We start from the raw sequence: 19,463 nt of genomic DNA on the forward strand, positions 1-19,463 counted from the left end.
AGCAAATTTCTTGAACCACAACAAGATTTATAGTATACAGTCTAAGACTTTTAGACGCATTAAATGCAGACTACCTTAAGTGGAGATTGTAGGGGTTCGAAACAGGTGTAAGAGAACGAGCTCTTCGAAGGGAAACACTTTGACCTGATTAGGTGTACTACATAAAGAATTAAATAGTAAACGGCAGTAACTATGTGTATTGAAGTCCAGACAGGGGCCTAACTAGTACTTGAATGACGATGACGAAACCAGCGGCTGTGTTTGACTCTAAAGTTATTTATTCTTTTGAACACATACTACCAGTTTCGACACCACATGGTGTCATCTTTACGCCCCGAATGTACATATACCTTGCCGGGCCAAAATTAACTGGATTCCGTACCTTGCGAGGCAACAACAAGCCCAGCATGTTCATTGTACATGAAAATGGTTGTGGATGGTGTCTTACGTTCGGGGCCTCAAGATGACACCAAGTGGTGTCGAAACTGATAGCATGTGTTAAAAAGAATAGATTCCAATATAGCCGCTGGTTTTGTTATTATTCAAGTACTACGAGTCCGGCTGTAGTCCCACTTTCCTTGATGGATTACCAGAGAAGAGCCTAATTGGACAGTCACTTTTTGAAAGTACAGTCAGTGACCAATTATACTCGTGTTTGAACATACGAAACACATCGTTTTTATTCGCCATTCGCACACACTCTAGAAGGCAGTAATTTTTCTTGCAACAGAATAACATTCTACAACTTTAGAACCGGATGACTATCATCCAGAACAGGGAATAGAATACCAGCATCTGATTTTTTTCCCTCATGTTCTTTGGATTTAACGGCGTTGTGTGTCTACTTACGGGAATCCTGCATGATATTATTTTCAATACGAAGCTAGCTACAGTTTCGGAGAGCGTTGGGAATAAACTGTAATGCCATGTGACGCAGTCGCAGGGAATTCTTCCTGAAGTCTCTGGACAGGGAAGGGGGGAGGGGAAGATTTTGAGCAGCAAAAGTAACTAAGAGCGAAGGCAACTGCTATATATGTTGCAGCAAATGTAGAATTACACTCCTGGAAATGAAAAAAACAACACATTGACACCGGTGTGTCAGACCCACCATACTTCCTCCGGACACTGCGAGAGGGCTGTACAAGCAATGATCACACGCACGGCACAGCGGACACACCAGGAACCGCGGTGTTGGCCGTCGAATGGCGCTAGCTGCGCAGCATTCGTGCACCGCCGCCGTCAGTGTCAGCCAGTTTGCCGTGGCATACGGAGCTCCATCGCAGTCTTTAACACTGGTAGCATGCCGCGACAGCGTGGACGTGAACCGTATGTGCAGTTGACGGACTTTGAGCGAGGGCGTATAGTGGGCATGCGGGAGGCCGGGTGGGCGTACCGCCGAATTGCTCAACACGTGGGGCGTGAGGTCTCCACAGTACATCGATGTTGTCGCCAGTGGTCGGCGGAAGGTGCACGTGCCCGTCGACCTGGGACCGGACCGCAGCGACGCACGGATGCACGCCAAGACCGTAGGATCCTACGCAGTGCCGTAGGGGACCGCAACGCCACTTCCCAGCAAATTAGGGACACTGTTGCTCCTGGGGTATCGGCGAGGACCATTCGCAACCGTCTCCATGAAGCTGGGCTACGGTCCCGCACACCGTTAGGCCGTCTTCCGCTCACGCCCCAACATCGTGCAGCCCGCCTCCAGTGGTGTCGCGACAGGCGTGAATGGAGGGACGAATGGAGACGTGTCGTCTTCAGCGATGAGAGTCGCTTCTGCCTTGGTGCCAATGATGGTCGTATGCGTGTTTGGCGCCGTGCAGGTGAGCGCCACAATCAGGACTGCATACGACCGAGGCACACAGGGCCAACACCCGGCATCATGGTGTGGGGAGCGATCTCCTACACTGGCCGTACACCACTGGTGATCGTCGAGGGGACACTGAATAGTGCACGGTACATCCAAACCGTCATCGAACCCATCGTTCTACCATTCCTAGACCGGCAAGGGAACTTGCTGTTCCAACAGGACAATGCACGTCCGCATGTATCCCGTGCCACCCAACGTGCTCTAGAAGGTGTAAGTCAACTACCCTGGCCAGCAAGATCTCCGGATCTGTCCCCCATTGAGCATGTTTGGGACTGGATGAAGCGTCGTCTCACGCGGTCTGCACGTCCAGCACGAACGCTGGTCCAACTGAGGCGCCAGGTGGAAATGGCATGGCAAGCCGTTCCACAGGACTACATCCAGCATCTCTACGATCGTCTCCATGGGAGAATAGCATCCTGCATTGCTGCGAAAGGTGGATATACACTGTACTAGTGCCGACATTGTGCATGCTCTGTTGCCGGTGTCTATGTGCCTGTGGTTCTGTCAGTGTGATCATGTGATGTATCTGACCCCAGGAATGTGTCAATAAAGTTTCCCCTTCCTGGGACAATGAATTCACGGTGTTCTTATTTCAATTTCCAGGAGTGTATTTTTGTAATGTTACTTTTCCATCTGCCAAGTGAAAATAACTACACAGCCTTTTTTCTCTCTATCTCTCTCTGCAACACGTAGACACGTGAGTATAAGAGGGCGCTCCGTATTTATTTACATTTTATTTTTGTCCCCCATCATTCATGGTGCGCCATGACTCATGATTACAGTGGCAAGTATGAAGTACTTTTCTATAACCGTAAGTGGCAGGATAACTAGAAGTTTAATCCCTGCACAGTACTGCCCATTTTTCCGAATCCTGTCGTTACTTGAGCGGAAAACTTAGAGTACGATCATCAAGGACAACGCTGCACGACCTGGTTTCTGTGGAACGAGGGTGTTAACTGTGCGGATATTCGCAGGCGATTGGTGGCAGTGTGTGGAGAGAGTCCACCACCACTAAAGTGCTGTTACAAAACAATATTCGTCCCATACGAATCGAGAAAGCACGGCTGCCGTCGTTGCAATGGGGTTCTAAGTATGTCCACGATCACCGTTATCTCCTGACTTGGTGCCTTTAACTTCTGTACGCCTTCCTGTAACTTCTTTTCTACACTGTTGAGCCCATCGCAGGACAGCTGCTCGCAATGATGTTCGCACAGAGGCTTCTTCACAGCCCCGACAATACGGTGTTTGTGGCGGTACCTGGAACTGCATTTCAGCGACGGCAGCTGTGATTTTTCTACTCTTATGGGGACGAGCGTCGTCGAGTTGGAAGAGCATTTTTTCGTGCGATGCTTGCTCGCGCTCTCTCTCCACACACACACCCACCCACACACCCACACACCCACCCACCCACCCACCCACACACACCCCCCCACACACACACACCCACCCACACACCCACCCACCCACCCACACCCCCCCCCACACACACACACACACCCACACCCCCCCCCCACCCACACCCACACCCCCCCCCACCCACACCCACACCCCCCCCCCACCCACACCCACACCCCCCCCCCACCCACACCCACACCCACACCCACACCCACACCCACACCCACTCACACACCACCGACACCACTCACACACCACCGACACCACTCACACACCACCGACACCACTCACACACCACCGACACCACTCACACACCACCGACACCACTCACACACCACCGACACCACTCACACACCACCGACACCACTCACACACCACCGACACCACTCACACACCACCGACACCACTCACACACCACCGACACCACTCACACACCACCGACACCACTCACACACCACCGACACCACTCACACACCACCGACACCACTCACACACCACCGACACCACTCACACACCACCGACACCACTCACACACCACCGACACCACTCACACACCACCGACACCACTCACACACCACCGACACCACTCACACACCACCGACACCACTCACACACCACCGACACCACTCACACACCACCGACACCACTCACACACCACCGACACCACTCACACACCACCGACACCACTCACACACCACCGACACCACTCACACACCACCGACACCACTCACACACCACCGACACCACTCACACACCACCGACACCACTCACACACCACCGACACCACTCACACACCACCGACACCACTCACACACCACCGACACCACTCACACACCACCGACACCACTCACACACCACCGACACCACTCACACACCACCGACACCACTCACACACCACCGACACCACTCACACACCACCGACACCACTCACACACCACCGACACCACTCACACACCACCGACACCACTCACACACCACCGACACCACTCACACACCACCGACACCACTCACACACCACCGACACCACTCACACACCACCGACACCACTCACACACCACCGACACCACTCACACACCACCGACACCACCCACACACCACCGACACCACCCATACACCCCCGACACCCCCCCCCACACACACACCCCCACACTCACACACCCCCACCCCCCCCCCACACCCCCCCCCCACACCCCCCCCACCCCCCCCCCCCACACACACACACACACACACACACACACACACACACACACACACACACACACACACACACACACACACACACCTGTGAATACCAGCAGTGTTTACAACCTGCTTCCACAGAAACCACATCTTCCAGCGCTGTCCTTAATTATCTCACCATGTTGTTCGCTCTTGTAATGACGATATCTGGGAAAACTGGCTGCACAACACAGGGATTGCACACCTAGTGATTGTCCTGCAACCTTCGGTGAGACCAAGGTACTACATACTTGCTACTGTAACGATGAGTCAAATGGCATGAAAGATGAGGAAAAATAAAGTGAAATCGATATTGAGCGCCCCTCCTACAATGACAGCTACTAAAGATGTATGAAAACTACAAGATTATGTCAACAGTCAAAATTTGAGATGCGTGCGGTGTCAAAGCACTGAATGAACGACGGTGTCAATCCTGCACAAATAGCGAGGATGTTAAATTTGCCGGCGACCGCTACGCCGGCAGTGAAACCTGCTTTCTAGCGGAATATGTCGCTTCGCTTCACGTGCAACGGCCAGGCGTTACGTAAAACTGCCCGGCGCTCCTAAATTGGTTCCACAGGTTGTTAGCAGGTGCCGGTTACCAAATGGAAACAGCTACACAGGCGCAACGGCGACGAGATCTCTCGGGGGAAGCGGGACCTTGACTCCACAGTGCGCTGCAGCAACGGCGTGGCGAACCAGGTTCCCAGAGCTTCGCGTAATTGTAGCTCGACTTCCATTCTTCAGTAGCAAACAAACAGAGCATTTACGACAAACAGAAATCGGGGCACGGTCCCGGACATCTGCCTTTCACAAACAGTTCTAATCAAATTGAGCCACCCAAGAACGACTCGCGAGCTGACAAACTTGCCACAGGCTCTTCTCCATTTATATGGACACTGCCGCGTTGTTGTAGCTTCACCATCTCTAGGAGTACGGCTGTAACGCGGACGGTGGATTGAGTTCAGCATATTCACAGAGGGCTTATTACAGACGATGAATTGCAAGAAATCCATTTTACGCGCTAAGAAGAAGCATCCCGTGCCTCTCAGAGCGTAATCTCAGATAAATTTTAGTGAATTCTGTGCTTGGCAGAGTAAGGTTAAATAGCTTCTTCGATAGTGTACTTAAAATAGTTTCCTTGAGCGAGTCAGGTAATTGTCCTGCCACCCAGATAAAATTAACAAGAGCGACCAACATGACCTTTTCTTACATTTCTCTATGATGTGTCGCAAGATCCTGTGTATCGTGATCAGGTGATTTGTCTTGAGTTGCAGATAACGAAGTATCCAGTTCCCATTTGAGAGACAGTAGTAAGAATTAAAACACATACAGAAGAAATAAAAAAAATGAGGTTTGCCGATGACATTGTAATTCTGCCAGAGACAGCAATGGACCTGGAAGAGCAGTTGAACAGAATGGACAGTGTCTTTAAAGGAGGACATAAGATAAACATCAACAAAAGAAAACGGGGGTAATGGAATGTAGTCGAATTAGATCAGATGATGCTGAAGGAATTAGAGTTGGGTAGCAAAATAACTGATGATGGACAAAGTAGAGAAGATATAAAATGTACATTGGCACTGGCAAGGAAAGATTTAGTAAAAGTATTTGTATCGAGTGTAGCCATGTATTGAAGTGAAACATGGACGATAAATATTTTAGACAAGAATAGAATAGAAGCTTTCAAAATGTGGTGCTACAGAAGAGTGCTGAAGATTAGATGGGTGGATCACGTAACTCATGAGGTATTGAATAGAACTGGGGAGAAGAGGAATTTTTGGCACAACTTGACTAGAAGAAGGGATTGCTTGGTGGGACGAGTTCTGAGACATCAAGGGAGCACCAATTTAGTATTGGAGGGAAGCGTGGATGGTAAAAATCTTAGAGGGATACCAAGAAATGAATACACTAAGCAGTAGTTACTCTGAGATGAAGCTTGCACAGGATAGAGTAGCATGGAGAGCTGTATCAAAGCAGTCTCTGGATGGAGGACAACAACAACAACAACCGAATTCTACATCGTTGGTGGAGCTGAAGTTCCATATATATGTCTTAGAGACTGATCTGTAGTGCTATAGGAGACTGACGAAACGTTCAGACGCCATCTGGGCTATGTTACATTGGTAGGTCTGAAGCCATCCATTCGCACTGCAGCGGCAGCAGCCACCGGGAAGTTTGGTGGCCAGTGGAATTTGTTTAAACTCAAAAGAGTGTCCTTAGAGCCACTCTGTAGCAGTTTTGAACGCATGGGACGTCGCATTGTCCTGCTGGAATTTCCATAGTCCGTCGGAATGCACAATGGACATGAATCACTCCAGCTGCCCACGTCCCACACCATTACTGAGCCTCCACCAGCTTGAACAGTCCCGTGCTGACATGCAGGGTCCATGGATTCATGAGGTTGTCTCCATACCCGAACACGCCCATCCACTCGATAGAATCTGAAACGAGACTAGTCTGACCAGGCAACAAGTTTTCAGTCATCAACAGTCCAATGTCGGTGCTGCCGGGCCAGGCGAGCCGTAAGGCTTTGTGTCGGGCAGTCATCAAGGATATACGAGAACGAGTGGGTCTTCGGCTCCGAAAGCCTAATCGACGATGTTTCGTTGAATGGTTCGCACGCTGACACTTGTTGATGGCCCAACATTGAAATCTGCAGCAATTTGTGGGAGAGTTGCACTTCTGTCACGTTGAACGTTTCTCTTCAGTCGTCGTTGGTACCTTATTGCAGGATCTTTTTCCGGCCGCAGCGGTATTGGCGATTTGATGTTTTACCGGATTCCTGATATTCACGGTACACTTGTGAAATGGTATGGTCGTACGGGAAAATCCCACCTCATCGCTGCCTCGGAGCTGTTGTGTCGCATCGCTCGTGCGCTGACTATAGCACCAAGTTAAAACTCACTTAAATCTTGATAGCCGATCTAATAACTGCGCCAGACACTTGTCTTATAAAGGCGTTGCCAACAGTAGCGCCGTATCCTGCCTGTTTACATTGTTATATATTTAAATAGGCATGCCTATACCAGTTTCTTTAGCGCTTCAGTGTATTAAGGAGTTGATATATGATCCGGCTTCAGAAGACGACACAGTTGTGTGTTCAACCATAGCAAGTTGGCTGTACAAAATCCAATTTTTATTCCAACGAGGGGTGGGGGGCTTTTCTGGCATTACTGTATGGCTCTGAGGTCATCAGTCGCGTAGAACTTAGAGCTAATTAAACCTAACTAACCTAAGGACATCACACACATCCATGCCCGAGGCAGGATTCGAACCTGCGACCGTAGCGGTCTCGCGGTCCCAGACTGACGCGCCTAGAACCGCACGGCCACACCAGCCGGCTGGCATTACTGTATCGGGCAGGTGAATGCAGATAGGGAAGCTGTCACTGGAGTAAAAGTCGTTGACCTCTTCCCTCAGAGATTTGAATGAGCGCAGGGAGCACAGGATCGCTAGGGCTGTAAGACCACGTTGCAATGGTAGACTGCTTGCTCCACCTCTTGTTAATTATACACGTATGTGGAGATGGAGTTCTCAACAGCTCGACCCCTGGACAGACGAGCGATGAACCACGCAGACCGTTGTGTGCGATAAATCTCGTAAAAGGAGGAACAGACTTGAGAGCTACGTATTGTGTTTACTGAGAGCCTAGAGGCAGATACAGACAAATACAGTAATCATGTGAGGGATATACACCGATACAGCAATTGTGTGTTATTTGTTGATAAGAGTGAGGAGCGGTGGAGGGTGGGGGGGGGGGGAGGGGGAAGGATTGAGGAGTGGTAAGCACCATTTCCAGGAACAGCCATTCTTTAACGTGTGATCTTACGATGTCAAGGAGCACCACCAAGCGCTCTGCTAACTGACGAAGGAAGGAAGATTAGGGTTTAACATCCCGTGGAAGGTGATATCATTAGAGAAGGAGCACAAGCTCGGAAAGTTAGGGTGGGGAAGGAAATCGGCCGTGCCCTTTCAAAGGAACCATCGCAGCGCTTCCCTGCAGCGATTTAGGGAAGTCACGGAAAACGTACGTCTGGATGGCTGGACTGGGAATTGAATCGTCTTCTTCCAGAATGCTAGTCCAGTGTGCTAACTACTGCGCAATCTTGCTCAGTCTCCGCCAACTGATGTCGTAGGATCGGCTGAGTGGGACTTCGACGCTCGACGGGTATGGTAGATGCGCTGAGGGTCGGGACCGGACCGGAGTTAGTGGCCAACTTTCGGCGGTCACGTCCTCTCACCACACAACACGACGCGGCGTGCGGTCGTTTAGTGAGGGAAGCAGTGGGAGAGCGATAAGAGTATACAGGAGGCACTACGCAGCGGGGACGCTCATTCTACTGATATCAGCTGAAGATGACAAGGTATGCTGCCGAAACGTCGTGTTCCGTAAACCAATGCAGCCGGCTGGACACCCCAATCCGTCTCTTCTGTCGGATCAGTAAGCCATCAGCAAAGGGAGCATCTGATTCTTAAACATTAGCTTCTTACAGACACATGCACAGGACCTTCCACTAAGCCCTCACGTACCTCCTGACAGCATCCATGTTCTACTGTTTGAGCAGTGACGTTTTTCTGTGTCTCCCTTTTCTTTTGCATTAACTGCGTGAATCTGTGGTTATCAGAAGGATGGAGGGAGGAGGTCTGAGGAATCTTTGGAGTTCTTCAGTCAGATTTCCAATTTCTGACTTTGTCAGACATGGTCTCGACAGATTCATCGGACACAGCGTCAACTGTTGGGATGGGTTTGAAGCGGTACTTTTCGAGTTCTGATTTTTGATTCAATATCTGTCTATGTTGTCAGCAGTGGTCTTTGAGAGCCATTTTTATAATTTTCTTAGTGGAGTTCTAAGTTATCCTGTGTGGACTTTTAAGCAAGAACACGTGTTCGTTCCAGCGTTATTTACTTGTGCGTGCGAGATAAAGTCAACTTAGTGATTAGTCTTTCAGTTACTGATGCCATACATGTAGATGGATGTAATTCGTTGTAATATTTTTTTCGTTCTCGCGTGTAATCCCCCCGCCATTAATTTTCTCTATTCTAGATTAAAAGTTTTATTTGCGGTAAGGTATAGTTAACAGAGAGGACAAGGTTCATACAAACTCTGATCCTCTTGTCTAAAACGACAACGTCTCTTTTCTTTACGAACATTAATTTTCAGCTTTAGCCGAAAAAGGCTGCTTTGAAATATTTAATATTTCATACCATTTACTTGGTTTTTTGTGTTCGTAAGTAATATACTTTTCAACAACGGCTAGACTCAATAATGTTCGGACCACCAGTTAAATTTAGTTCCACTTTCATGCTGTAGTTTGCCAATACAGTATTGCTTTTCCAAACTAAGCTATTACGCTGTAACAGCTCGCTTAAGATATATCCCGCCAACAGATGCTACTTACTAAGAATGACGTTATCGATTTATTCCCTTACTTCGTATGTAATTACGCATATCCTCCCCGAGTAAACTGATTAACCACTCCCTGTTGCCGTACCATTCCACGGAAAAGTTCTGAACTCTTATTTTATCAGCATCTGCAAACTGTTTCATATATGTGGCGCACTAACTGCATACGGTCGTTGCCCATGCAATCCGAACAGTCATAGCTCTCGTGGTGAGCGGTGGCGCTTGGGCATTGTTGAAAGAGCAAGACAGCTCCTCTTGCAGGGAGAAGCGCGCTCCAGAGATAAAGCGATGCTAAAGAGTACGATCGACAATGTCACACCGCTATCGATAGTAATAGCACTAAGGGCCGGTGTACCAAAGTCGATTAAAAAGGTGACGGTGGGGCCCGTGATCGCGGTTAAAGCTTTATTGCGTTTAAGTTCTCTCTGCTCTACGCCAACGTTAAATGCCGGTTAACAAAAAGCAATCCGCTGACCAGAAATCGACCATGGTTAACTCAGTCTGTTACTAAGGAAGTACCGATTATACGAGGGCTATTCGGAAAGCAAGGTCCGATCGGTCGCGAAATGGAAACAGCAATGGAAATCAAAATTGTTTTATTTGCTGCAGTTTGCTACACCTTCCGGCTACTTTTTTTACACAGTCGCCGCTCCGGCTTAGGCATTTGTCGTAGCGTTGTGCCAACTTTCCTATACTTTCGCCGTAGCTGGTCGTAAGTTTTGTTCCAAAAATGAACAGCATAGAGACAGAAGTGATGACATTTTCTGCAGGACCTGACCATCATTTTGCAGGACAATGCTCAAGCACGTACAGTGCAAGCTGTTACTGATTTGTTTGACTGATGGGCCTGCTAAATGCTATACGATCGACTGCACTCCCCTGACATAAGCCCTCTTAAGTTTAACTCGATTTCTAAACCGAAGGAAACACTTCATATCATTCGCTTCAGAACTGCTACAAATTCGTCGGGCAATAGACCGCGCCGCTCGCACTGTCAACACTATTGGCACTGCTAAGAGTATCCTACGACTTCTACATGGCTGGCAACGGGTTATACACAACGCTGGTGACTACTCTGAAGGTCAGTAAAAAACTTTGAAACACGTATCTATTTTGTACGAGCTGTAAATAAATAGCTGCCACTGTTAAAGTTCCAACTCTCGTATACTTTCCAAGTCTGTCATTGTGATTGCATTGTATACTCCAACATTCACAGTAATGTTATAGTAGGGCTTATCTTCCTCGACTAATAGTTGCTTGTTATGTTGCAAAAATTGATAGCATCAGATTATCTTAAATGAGTTGTACTTACCGCTCTCTAATATTTTCAAGGTAATTTGCTATGTAGTCCGCCATCTCGGTGGCGAATTCCTTGAACTGTTCTGCCTCCATCCTGAGATCCCTGTAACAGAACGAAAATAAGTTGGTACTTCTTGTTTGTAACCTGGCGCCCTTCAGTGACCTTTGGAAGTTTTAATGACGCAAGACGCCTCTCCTGCAGGTTTCTGATAACATCACCTTCGTAAATACTTGAAGCAAATCAGTTATCGAAATAAGAGTACATGAAAATAATTCCACACTCGAGATTAGGCAGAGATAAGATTCACAGTAATCGTTCATTGATGAGTTCACATCTGAAACAAAACTTCATTTATCCGTTGAACAGACAACGCACGAATCTTTCTAGGCAATTTAACTCTGATGGTTAAACCTGAATACACCCACCACTTATGATCAACACATCTCTGAAGCACGAAAAGAACACTGAGTCTTCCAGACCCACAGCTGAAAACACGTATACCGTAATACCGAATACCGTAATAAGCTGAAAATATACTTTCCATTAACCACGCCAAGAAAATTAAGCACACACTGTAGTGTTCCTGTCCAGTAATGGGAATTATTGTGCAAGATGATCGAAGCTTGGATGTACGAGTTCCCTCTGCAGAGAAAACACAAGCAAAATGGGACCAAAGTACTTCGTTGTTTTGCCTTCATGTACCATAAGCTAGCAGGAACGTTGATTTTTTTTTTACCCTGTTAAAATGGCAGGAGGATCAGAAGGAAGTACAGGGCGTCCCACTCAAACCACCCTGATTTCAAAGACCCAGAAAAAAAGAAAAACACCGTAAATACGACACTGAAAAATTCACCACATTGTAGAGTATCTCAAAGAATTTATTTATTTATCTATTATCAATACACCTCTACACGTGAACCATTTTTAGCAAGAATAATATCGAGTCTATATTCAATTTCTTGCCAAGTTCTTTGTAACATTTCAACTGTCATTCAGTTGCATTAGTGATACGATGTCGCAACGTAGGAATATCATCCACTTTGGTCGGAGGGAATATCGTCCACTTTGGTCGCATACACACCGTCCTTCACGAATCCCCACATGAAGAAATCAAGCGGCGTAATGTCGGCTGAACGTGGTGGCCAGGCAATGGGTCCTCTGCGTCCGATCCAACAATTGAGAAATTTCCTATCCAGGAACTTGCGAACAGCCGTTGACCAATGCGGCGGAACTCCATCTTCTTGAAAAATGACGTTGGGTTGCAGGTCTTGTATCTGAGGGTACGCAAACTGCTCCAACATGTTCAGATACACTGACTCATTTACTGTTTGTTCCACCAAGAAGGACGGTCCAACAATCCTGTCGTGCATTAGCCCACACCAGACGTTTAGTTTAGGGCTATCACGAACATGTTCCATGACAACGTGCGGATTTTGTGAACCCCAAATCCGAACATTATGCCTATTAAATCTTCCTGATAGATGAAAGGTTACCTCATCTGAGAATAAACAGATTTCCAGGAAGCTGGCATCCATATCAATACGCTGCAGCATATCCGCAGCAAATTATTGTTGGCGTGGTTTGTCGTTCGCCGTCAGATGTCGCAGAATTTGCACTTTGTGAGAACACATGTGAAGACGCTGGTGAACCACACGATTCAATGTTCATCTAAGTACATCAAGTTCCCTAGATACTTGACTAATTGACTTACTTCTGAGAAACGATTGCCTGATGTCCTCCACTGCCTCTTCTGAAACTCCATAACGTGCACCACCATAATGTTTCAGAACACTTCCTGTGGCCAGAAACTTCCTGTATCATTCCTTAATTGTTTTCACATCAGGTGGATCACATTCATACACAAAACAATAATTTCTTTGCTCAGTAATCGGCGATTTTGTTTATGCAGAACCACACTACTGCTTGCCCACAGTGCTGTGGAGTCGCCATTTTGACTTCATGCGACCATGCTGCACTCTGGCGACAGTAGTTGGCACTTCTGATGCAGGAACAAATTCTTTGAGATACTCTACAATGTGGTGCATTTTTCGTTGTTGCATCTACTGTGGTTTTTCTCTCCTGTCTTCTTGAAATCAGAGTTTTGAGTTGAACACCCTGTATTTCTACACCACATCCAGCGCATGCCACAATTCTTCCATCAATGCCGCCGTCAGTTCTGGTTCTCTCCTCCCATTGCCTATCTGAAGACTTCCATACTGGTGCAACAAACTAATCATCCTACCAAAGAGCAATTTTACTTTGACGTTTTGCCAGAACAGGAAGCTTTCTCATTGGTGCAGACTGATGTTTTATGACATACGTTTTTGGTTCTCAGATAATACTTCCCTAACTCTGCTTCACTACTCTGTAATAGTTTTCAGATGGATGCCGGTATCTTGCGATGTGGAACTGGTAATTAAGTTACCTCCTGTGTAATGTCAAGAAGAGTAGTTTGTTGGCAATTCGTTTCACTAAACCAAGTAAGAATGTTACAAGACATAAAAATATCGAATGATCCATACCTTAAAATGACCACCACTGGTGATGTACGCATAATAACAGACTTCACCTAAGTGTCGTCGAAGTTCAGAGTTTTGGGGAACTATCAGGAATTCTTCACCGGCTTTAATGTCAACGTTTATATGGCACGCTACTGGATTTGAACTTTGTTTCGGTCACCATGTATTCGCTACCCTCAAATACTCTGTTGAAAAACCTGTGCAGCCTCAGTAAGATGTCAGTGCCAAAGCTGTTTCTTGAACGGTGGACTATAAACTTACGTTAATTTCTCTAGCCATTTTATTCGATTATTTAAATTTTTACTAAGCCAACTTTAATTCTCTAACAGAAGACTACGTCTCATTCATATTTTAGCTACTAAGATATGTTTATTTGATATCGTTCGCACATCAATGTGCAGTTAAAACAGAGAAAAGAATAACAATTGTTCTAAAACTGATACGCCAGTAAAACGAGAAGAAACAACTCTTGAATGAACGACTTAATAGATAAGATAAAAAGCACTCTAACACTTAAGTTTATTTTTTATGTATAAACCTTTTTTTTAAACACAATAAAAGTAAAATTAATGAAGTGTTACATTCCTCGTTTTTCCCAATACCTTCTGCTCCACACCTAAGAGTATATTCATTTATGCTACCAAAGGTTTTCTATCTAGATCCCAGCGTGTGCCGTAAGTATAGGACCCGGCCATGCTGTAAATATACTGAAACTGGTTTCTGGTTGGTATTGACCAGTACAGTGTACGTTAGTGACATGTCTAGAGACCACAAATCTAGTTTCACGATATTTATTCTATCCGTTTCACACGAAGTTTAGGGTGCTATATATACCTCTGTGCGGAAGGTTAATGCGACGACTATCGACATGAGCCGTATAAGCTAATTTATTTTATTCATGTTGACGACTGCTTTTTTGGCACGTGAATAATGTTTGTCAATTAATCCAAATTACTTCATGCAAAAACTGTGAAACAAGTATGGATACTAAATAACTTAAAAATTTATTATTGGTTGCACGTTAACCACTGTAAAGTAATTCTAAGGTTGTAATTGCATTTGTGGGAATTAATAAATAGTGCTTTCCATGGCTAAAATTCTATTCGAATAAAATCAACAAGACTGCAAACCCGAGATTAACGTAACTGCGTTCTCTGACATTGCTCACAGACGACCTAGTTTTCCAAAGTGAGCTAATGTCACTACAAAATTGGGCAAGACTGTAGTACAATATACGCCTCCGTCCATCCGAAACAGACTTAATATCGGACAGGGACATGAATTTTGAAATGGAACCACTTTTCCATTTCTACCCTTCCCATTGCTATGTGCAGATCTTAGTGTCTACTTCCGTTTTTTAGCAATTATGTGCAGATCTTAATTACACATTTTACAATGTGCAGATTTAGTGTCTACTTTCGGTTTTATGCCAATTGTTACTCAAATCTTAATTACGCATTTTCTAGTGTGGCACAATTATTGATATTAATTTTAGTGGAATTATTGATATTAATTTTAGTGGTTGATTCGTTAATCTTCCATTTCCAAAGATGTTAATGTTTTGTAAATTGTTTGTTCTTTGGGGGGAGATGTATTTTGGAGGGAAGTTGGAACGGCAGTTGAATGCACGTGTCTGGTGTGGATGGAACGGTTAGACAATGAAAATGTTTTGTATTTTCGTGAATAAACGTCGATGACTCAATAATTCTGCAGTTTATTATTGCAACATACACATATAGGAAGAATCAGATATGTAATGATATCGACAAGCATGACCCAAAAGGCTGAAGCCATCCGATCGTGTTCATGGATAAGCGCAGGTCATTAATACCGAAAGAACTACCAGAAGGAAACAGAACGAGAATTGCAAGAACAAGGTTGAATGGAGATGCAGATAGTTGGGCAGTTCGGACCTTGGGAGGTTGCGAAGCGAATTTCTGAAAGAATTTGAAAAAGAATACTGGTCAGCAAACAAGCAAGAGGAAGTGATAATGGAGTTCACTTATGCTATTCTGTACCGAGGTGGTAGGGATTCGAGTACGAAAACCTACTGCGAGAACCTGTGTACAAAAGTGAAACACACAAAAGGAGTCAAAAACAAATGCCGGACATATTCTGGGACAAACTACCACGAAATGTCCGAGGGTATGTCATTGAGTACTGTGATAAAGTCTAGTTTTAAGGAAGTAGGAGACTTAGAGGCCGGCCGGAGTGGCCGACCGGTTAAAGGCGCTACAGTCTGGAACCGCACGACCGCTACGGTCGCAGATTCGAATCCTGCCTCGGGCATGGATGTGTTTGATGTCCTTAGGTCAGTTAGGTTTAAGTAGTTCTAAGTTCTAGGGGACTTATGACCACAGTAGTTGAGTCCCATAGTGCTCAGAGCCATTTGAATTTTTTTTAGAAATCTGTACGAGAATAATGCTGACAACAATCCATACTGAGCCCGTTATAACAACAGTAACCAGAACAGAAACCACAAAATCGATAATGTCAATGATTAGCGTCAAAATGGTAACAGTAACGACTAAAATGTGAGGTCGACACAGGCAGATAGAGGGAGAAGAAGCAGAAGTAGTTTTAGTCCATGAAATGGTCATATTGCAGACACCGTGAAAATAGCTATGAGGAAAACTATGACTCGCGTCAGTAAAGGGGCAGTCTGCTGCGAACAGAATTACGAGGCCCTCGACACCAACAGAAAAGAAAGCAGTTTCGTTGCAATTATGACAATATAATTGAAAGTGAACAGGAAAATGTGTTTAGGCATAGTCAATGTCGCATAGAGGCTAGCGGGCACGAGCAACAAAACGCTAATGGCTTGTTTCAGATACAAGGCGAGTCAGAGGCGGAAGCTCGTGAAATTACGTGTTGTCAGAGTGAATGTCCGCGTATGTACGAGTAGTGCTGCTCTACCGGTTCTAGCTCGGCGTTCAGTTACAAATATGCAAAGTGTCTCGGTAAATGATGTTGAAACTGTAGTTGAGTGTAAGGAATAGTTAAGGCAGACGAATAACATGTACGAAGGGTTAAAGTACGGACAATAAAGTAGGTTTTATAAGTAATAATGATGATGAAGCTAAGAGGAAGAGAAATTGAAGTGTACTGAATAAGAAGATGAATAATGAATACATTATAAGTAAAGCAGATGAATTTTTTAATTATGATGAGAAGTACTCGTATGAAGAGTTTGAGATATAAGAATTTTTTGATGTCATTCCTGAACCCAATGAAATCAGCGGATTAGAAAGGAAGCTGGAAACTGTGCTATGTGACAAGAGCATGGAACTTTAAATGATTGTTTAAGATTAATAAATGAAACCGAAGATTTTAATGTATATGAAGTTACAGCTAATGTAATACGTTCAGATGAAAGTGATGGAGAGAGTGTTCTTGGTGATACAATAAATACTGTAAAAATGAAATGTATTCTGTATCAAAAGGAAGAAAGAGGTAGGAAAAGAAAGAAAAAAGCCACCAGATAAAACGCTGAAGGAGGAGGAAATTCAGTGGAGAGATTTAGAAATTGAACAAGATTTATTGCGGGGAAATACAGATAATGAAATAAGGACATGTCAGCAAATAATGATCCCAATGAAAGCACACGATGTAGAAACAAGTGTTAGTTGACAGTGGTAGATTAGCGCTTTGGTTCAGTCACTTTCCGAGCATATAAAAGGAAAATCAGAAATAGCAGAAACGCCAGTTATGGGAGTGAAAATAATAGGCGCAATGAGTAGTTGCAGCAAACCAATTGAAGCTCACATCTTGATAGAATTTGATTATAATATATTGACTGAACATGACTTTTTACTTGTTCCTCAGTTGCGTACTGAGAACTGTAGGCATGGATTGGATGACAAAACAAAGAAATTGACTGTTAGGAAAGTAATGGTATGTTTAGGCGAGAATAAAATAGTGAATTTCGATGGTTGTGTGAAAACTGATATGAGAGAGGTGTGGCGGTGTTATAAACAGAGTAGTTTCTTTAGCCAGTTTTAAGATAGCTCAGTTTTATCAGACAGAATCAGCAGCACAATGAGACTGTTCGCTTACGATTTGTTGTCTACAGTACGAAGTCTCAAATTTGCCTTTTCATCACTCTTCGAAGCCATGATATATTAGTTTTGATATATTTTATCTAATCTCTAACCTGTTCCGGTGATCTCTTTGAAGGCTTGGTGTCAGCGTTCACTAGCTGTCGATCCGACCCACTGATACAGTTATCTACAGTGAAGTACTATAAGAAAAAGGCACAGAAACATAGAGGATGATATTATTTCGAAGTGGCTGAGAGATTCGTAACTTCCTTTTAATATTTAGAAATGTACATTTTAATATTTAGAAATGTACATTTTAATATTTAGAAATGTACATTTTAATATTTAGAAATGTACATTTTAATATTTAGAAATGTAAAATCTTGTACTTCACAAAATTCAGACACGTAGTATCCTATCAACACAGTAACAGTGAATGACAACTGGAATCAGATAATTCAAGCAAATCTCAGGGTGAAACAGTTTGTGGAAATGTGTAGTATCAAGTATAGACTCAACCATGTGTAAAACAGGTGTAGCCTACAGTTCGTTAATTGGATACTGAAAAAATGCAATCAGTCTGCAGAAGAGACGCTTACAAGAAACTCGTACGGTCTATCCTACAATACTGTTCTACAGTCGGGACTCGAACCGAACAGGACTAGAAGGCGACGTTGAACATCTACGAAGATGGACGTGGAGGTGCAAAATGATAAAATTTACATTTTGTGTAATGAATCGTATGTCTCTTATAAATATGGATAAATGCAAGGTAATGCCCATCACATTAACGGTCGTAGTCTTGATTTCATCACATCTTTTGAATAATTAGGGGCAATACTAGTAAGCGATTATACAAAATGCTAGTGTAATCAGTTCTTAAACACTGCTCCAACGCTTTGATTCCTTATCAAACACGCATGACAATAGAAGGCAAACGAACTCTCACACTCTACAAGAACAAACGGGTTTAGTCCACAAGAAAATAGCAGAGATGCTCAGGGAGTGTAAATGAAATATCTGGAAGAAAGGCGATGATGTTGACAGAGTGAGGGGCGTTATGTGACAAAACGCCGAGGTCATCAGTCCCACGATTCAAAATTACTTGCATAAGATACAGGCGTATTCAGTCAAAGGGGCCAAACGATAAAGCGAGGAAGCTAAAAACATAACTGAAAATGAAAACCACTTTCACGCAGGAAACTGAGGACTACTTCAACCATCCGTGAATCGACTGCTAATATTAAGGACAAGGAATCTGGAAGACTATACTTAGTACGAAGGGCCAAAAGACTGACATTCCACCAATATATGGGATACAGTCAGTCTGGCTCCACAGCTCGTTACGCAAGAGAATAAAAAATGGGCGAGCCTAGTATGACCGATATGTAGACAGCATAAGACAGTGGACTATTTCAGAGAGGAGCGGAAGGAAGAGCGCCAAACTGCACTAATCTCTTCTATTATGGGTAGTTTATTACTTGGAGCAGTAGATGTCATTCCAATTTTGGGAAGAGAGAGATTTGACGTGTATCCGCATATCTGCAGCTGGAATCATGAAACGAAATAGGGAAGTATCTGCCCCTCTAGCCAAATGGTCCGCCAATTCATTCCCTGGGATGCCCACATGACTAGGGACCCAGAGGAAGACAACTGAGCAGGCGGCACGGGCAAGGGTAGAGATTAGGTCATGGATAGCAGGGACCAAAGCGT

At 44.8% G+C, this 19,463-nt stretch overlaps 1 protein-coding gene across 2 annotated transcripts in view; it reads right to left on the reverse strand.

The window, feature by feature from the left end:
* LOC126088582 (aromatic-L-amino-acid decarboxylase) overlaps nucleotides 1-19,463 on the reverse strand; it is a 211,129-nt gene that overhangs the window by 119,053 nt on the left and 72,613 nt on the right. For both annotated transcript variants that reach the window (XM_049906780.1, XM_049906779.1), the window contains exon 2: nucleotides 11,204-11,293. In XM_049906780.1, the coding sequence (XP_049762737.1) occupies nucleotides 11,204-11,283 (80 nt within the window). In that variant the 5' untranslated portion in view covers nucleotides 11,284-11,293. The remainder of the gene's footprint in view (nucleotides 1-11,203; nucleotides 11,294-19,463) is intronic.

This window comes from Schistocerca cancellata, chromosome 6 (assembly GCF_023864275.1).
Source record: "Schistocerca cancellata isolate TAMUIC-IGC-003103 chromosome 6, iqSchCanc2.1, whole genome shotgun sequence".
In the NCBI taxonomy this organism is placed as follows: domain Eukaryota; kingdom Metazoa; phylum Arthropoda; class Insecta; order Orthoptera; family Acrididae; genus Schistocerca; species Schistocerca cancellata.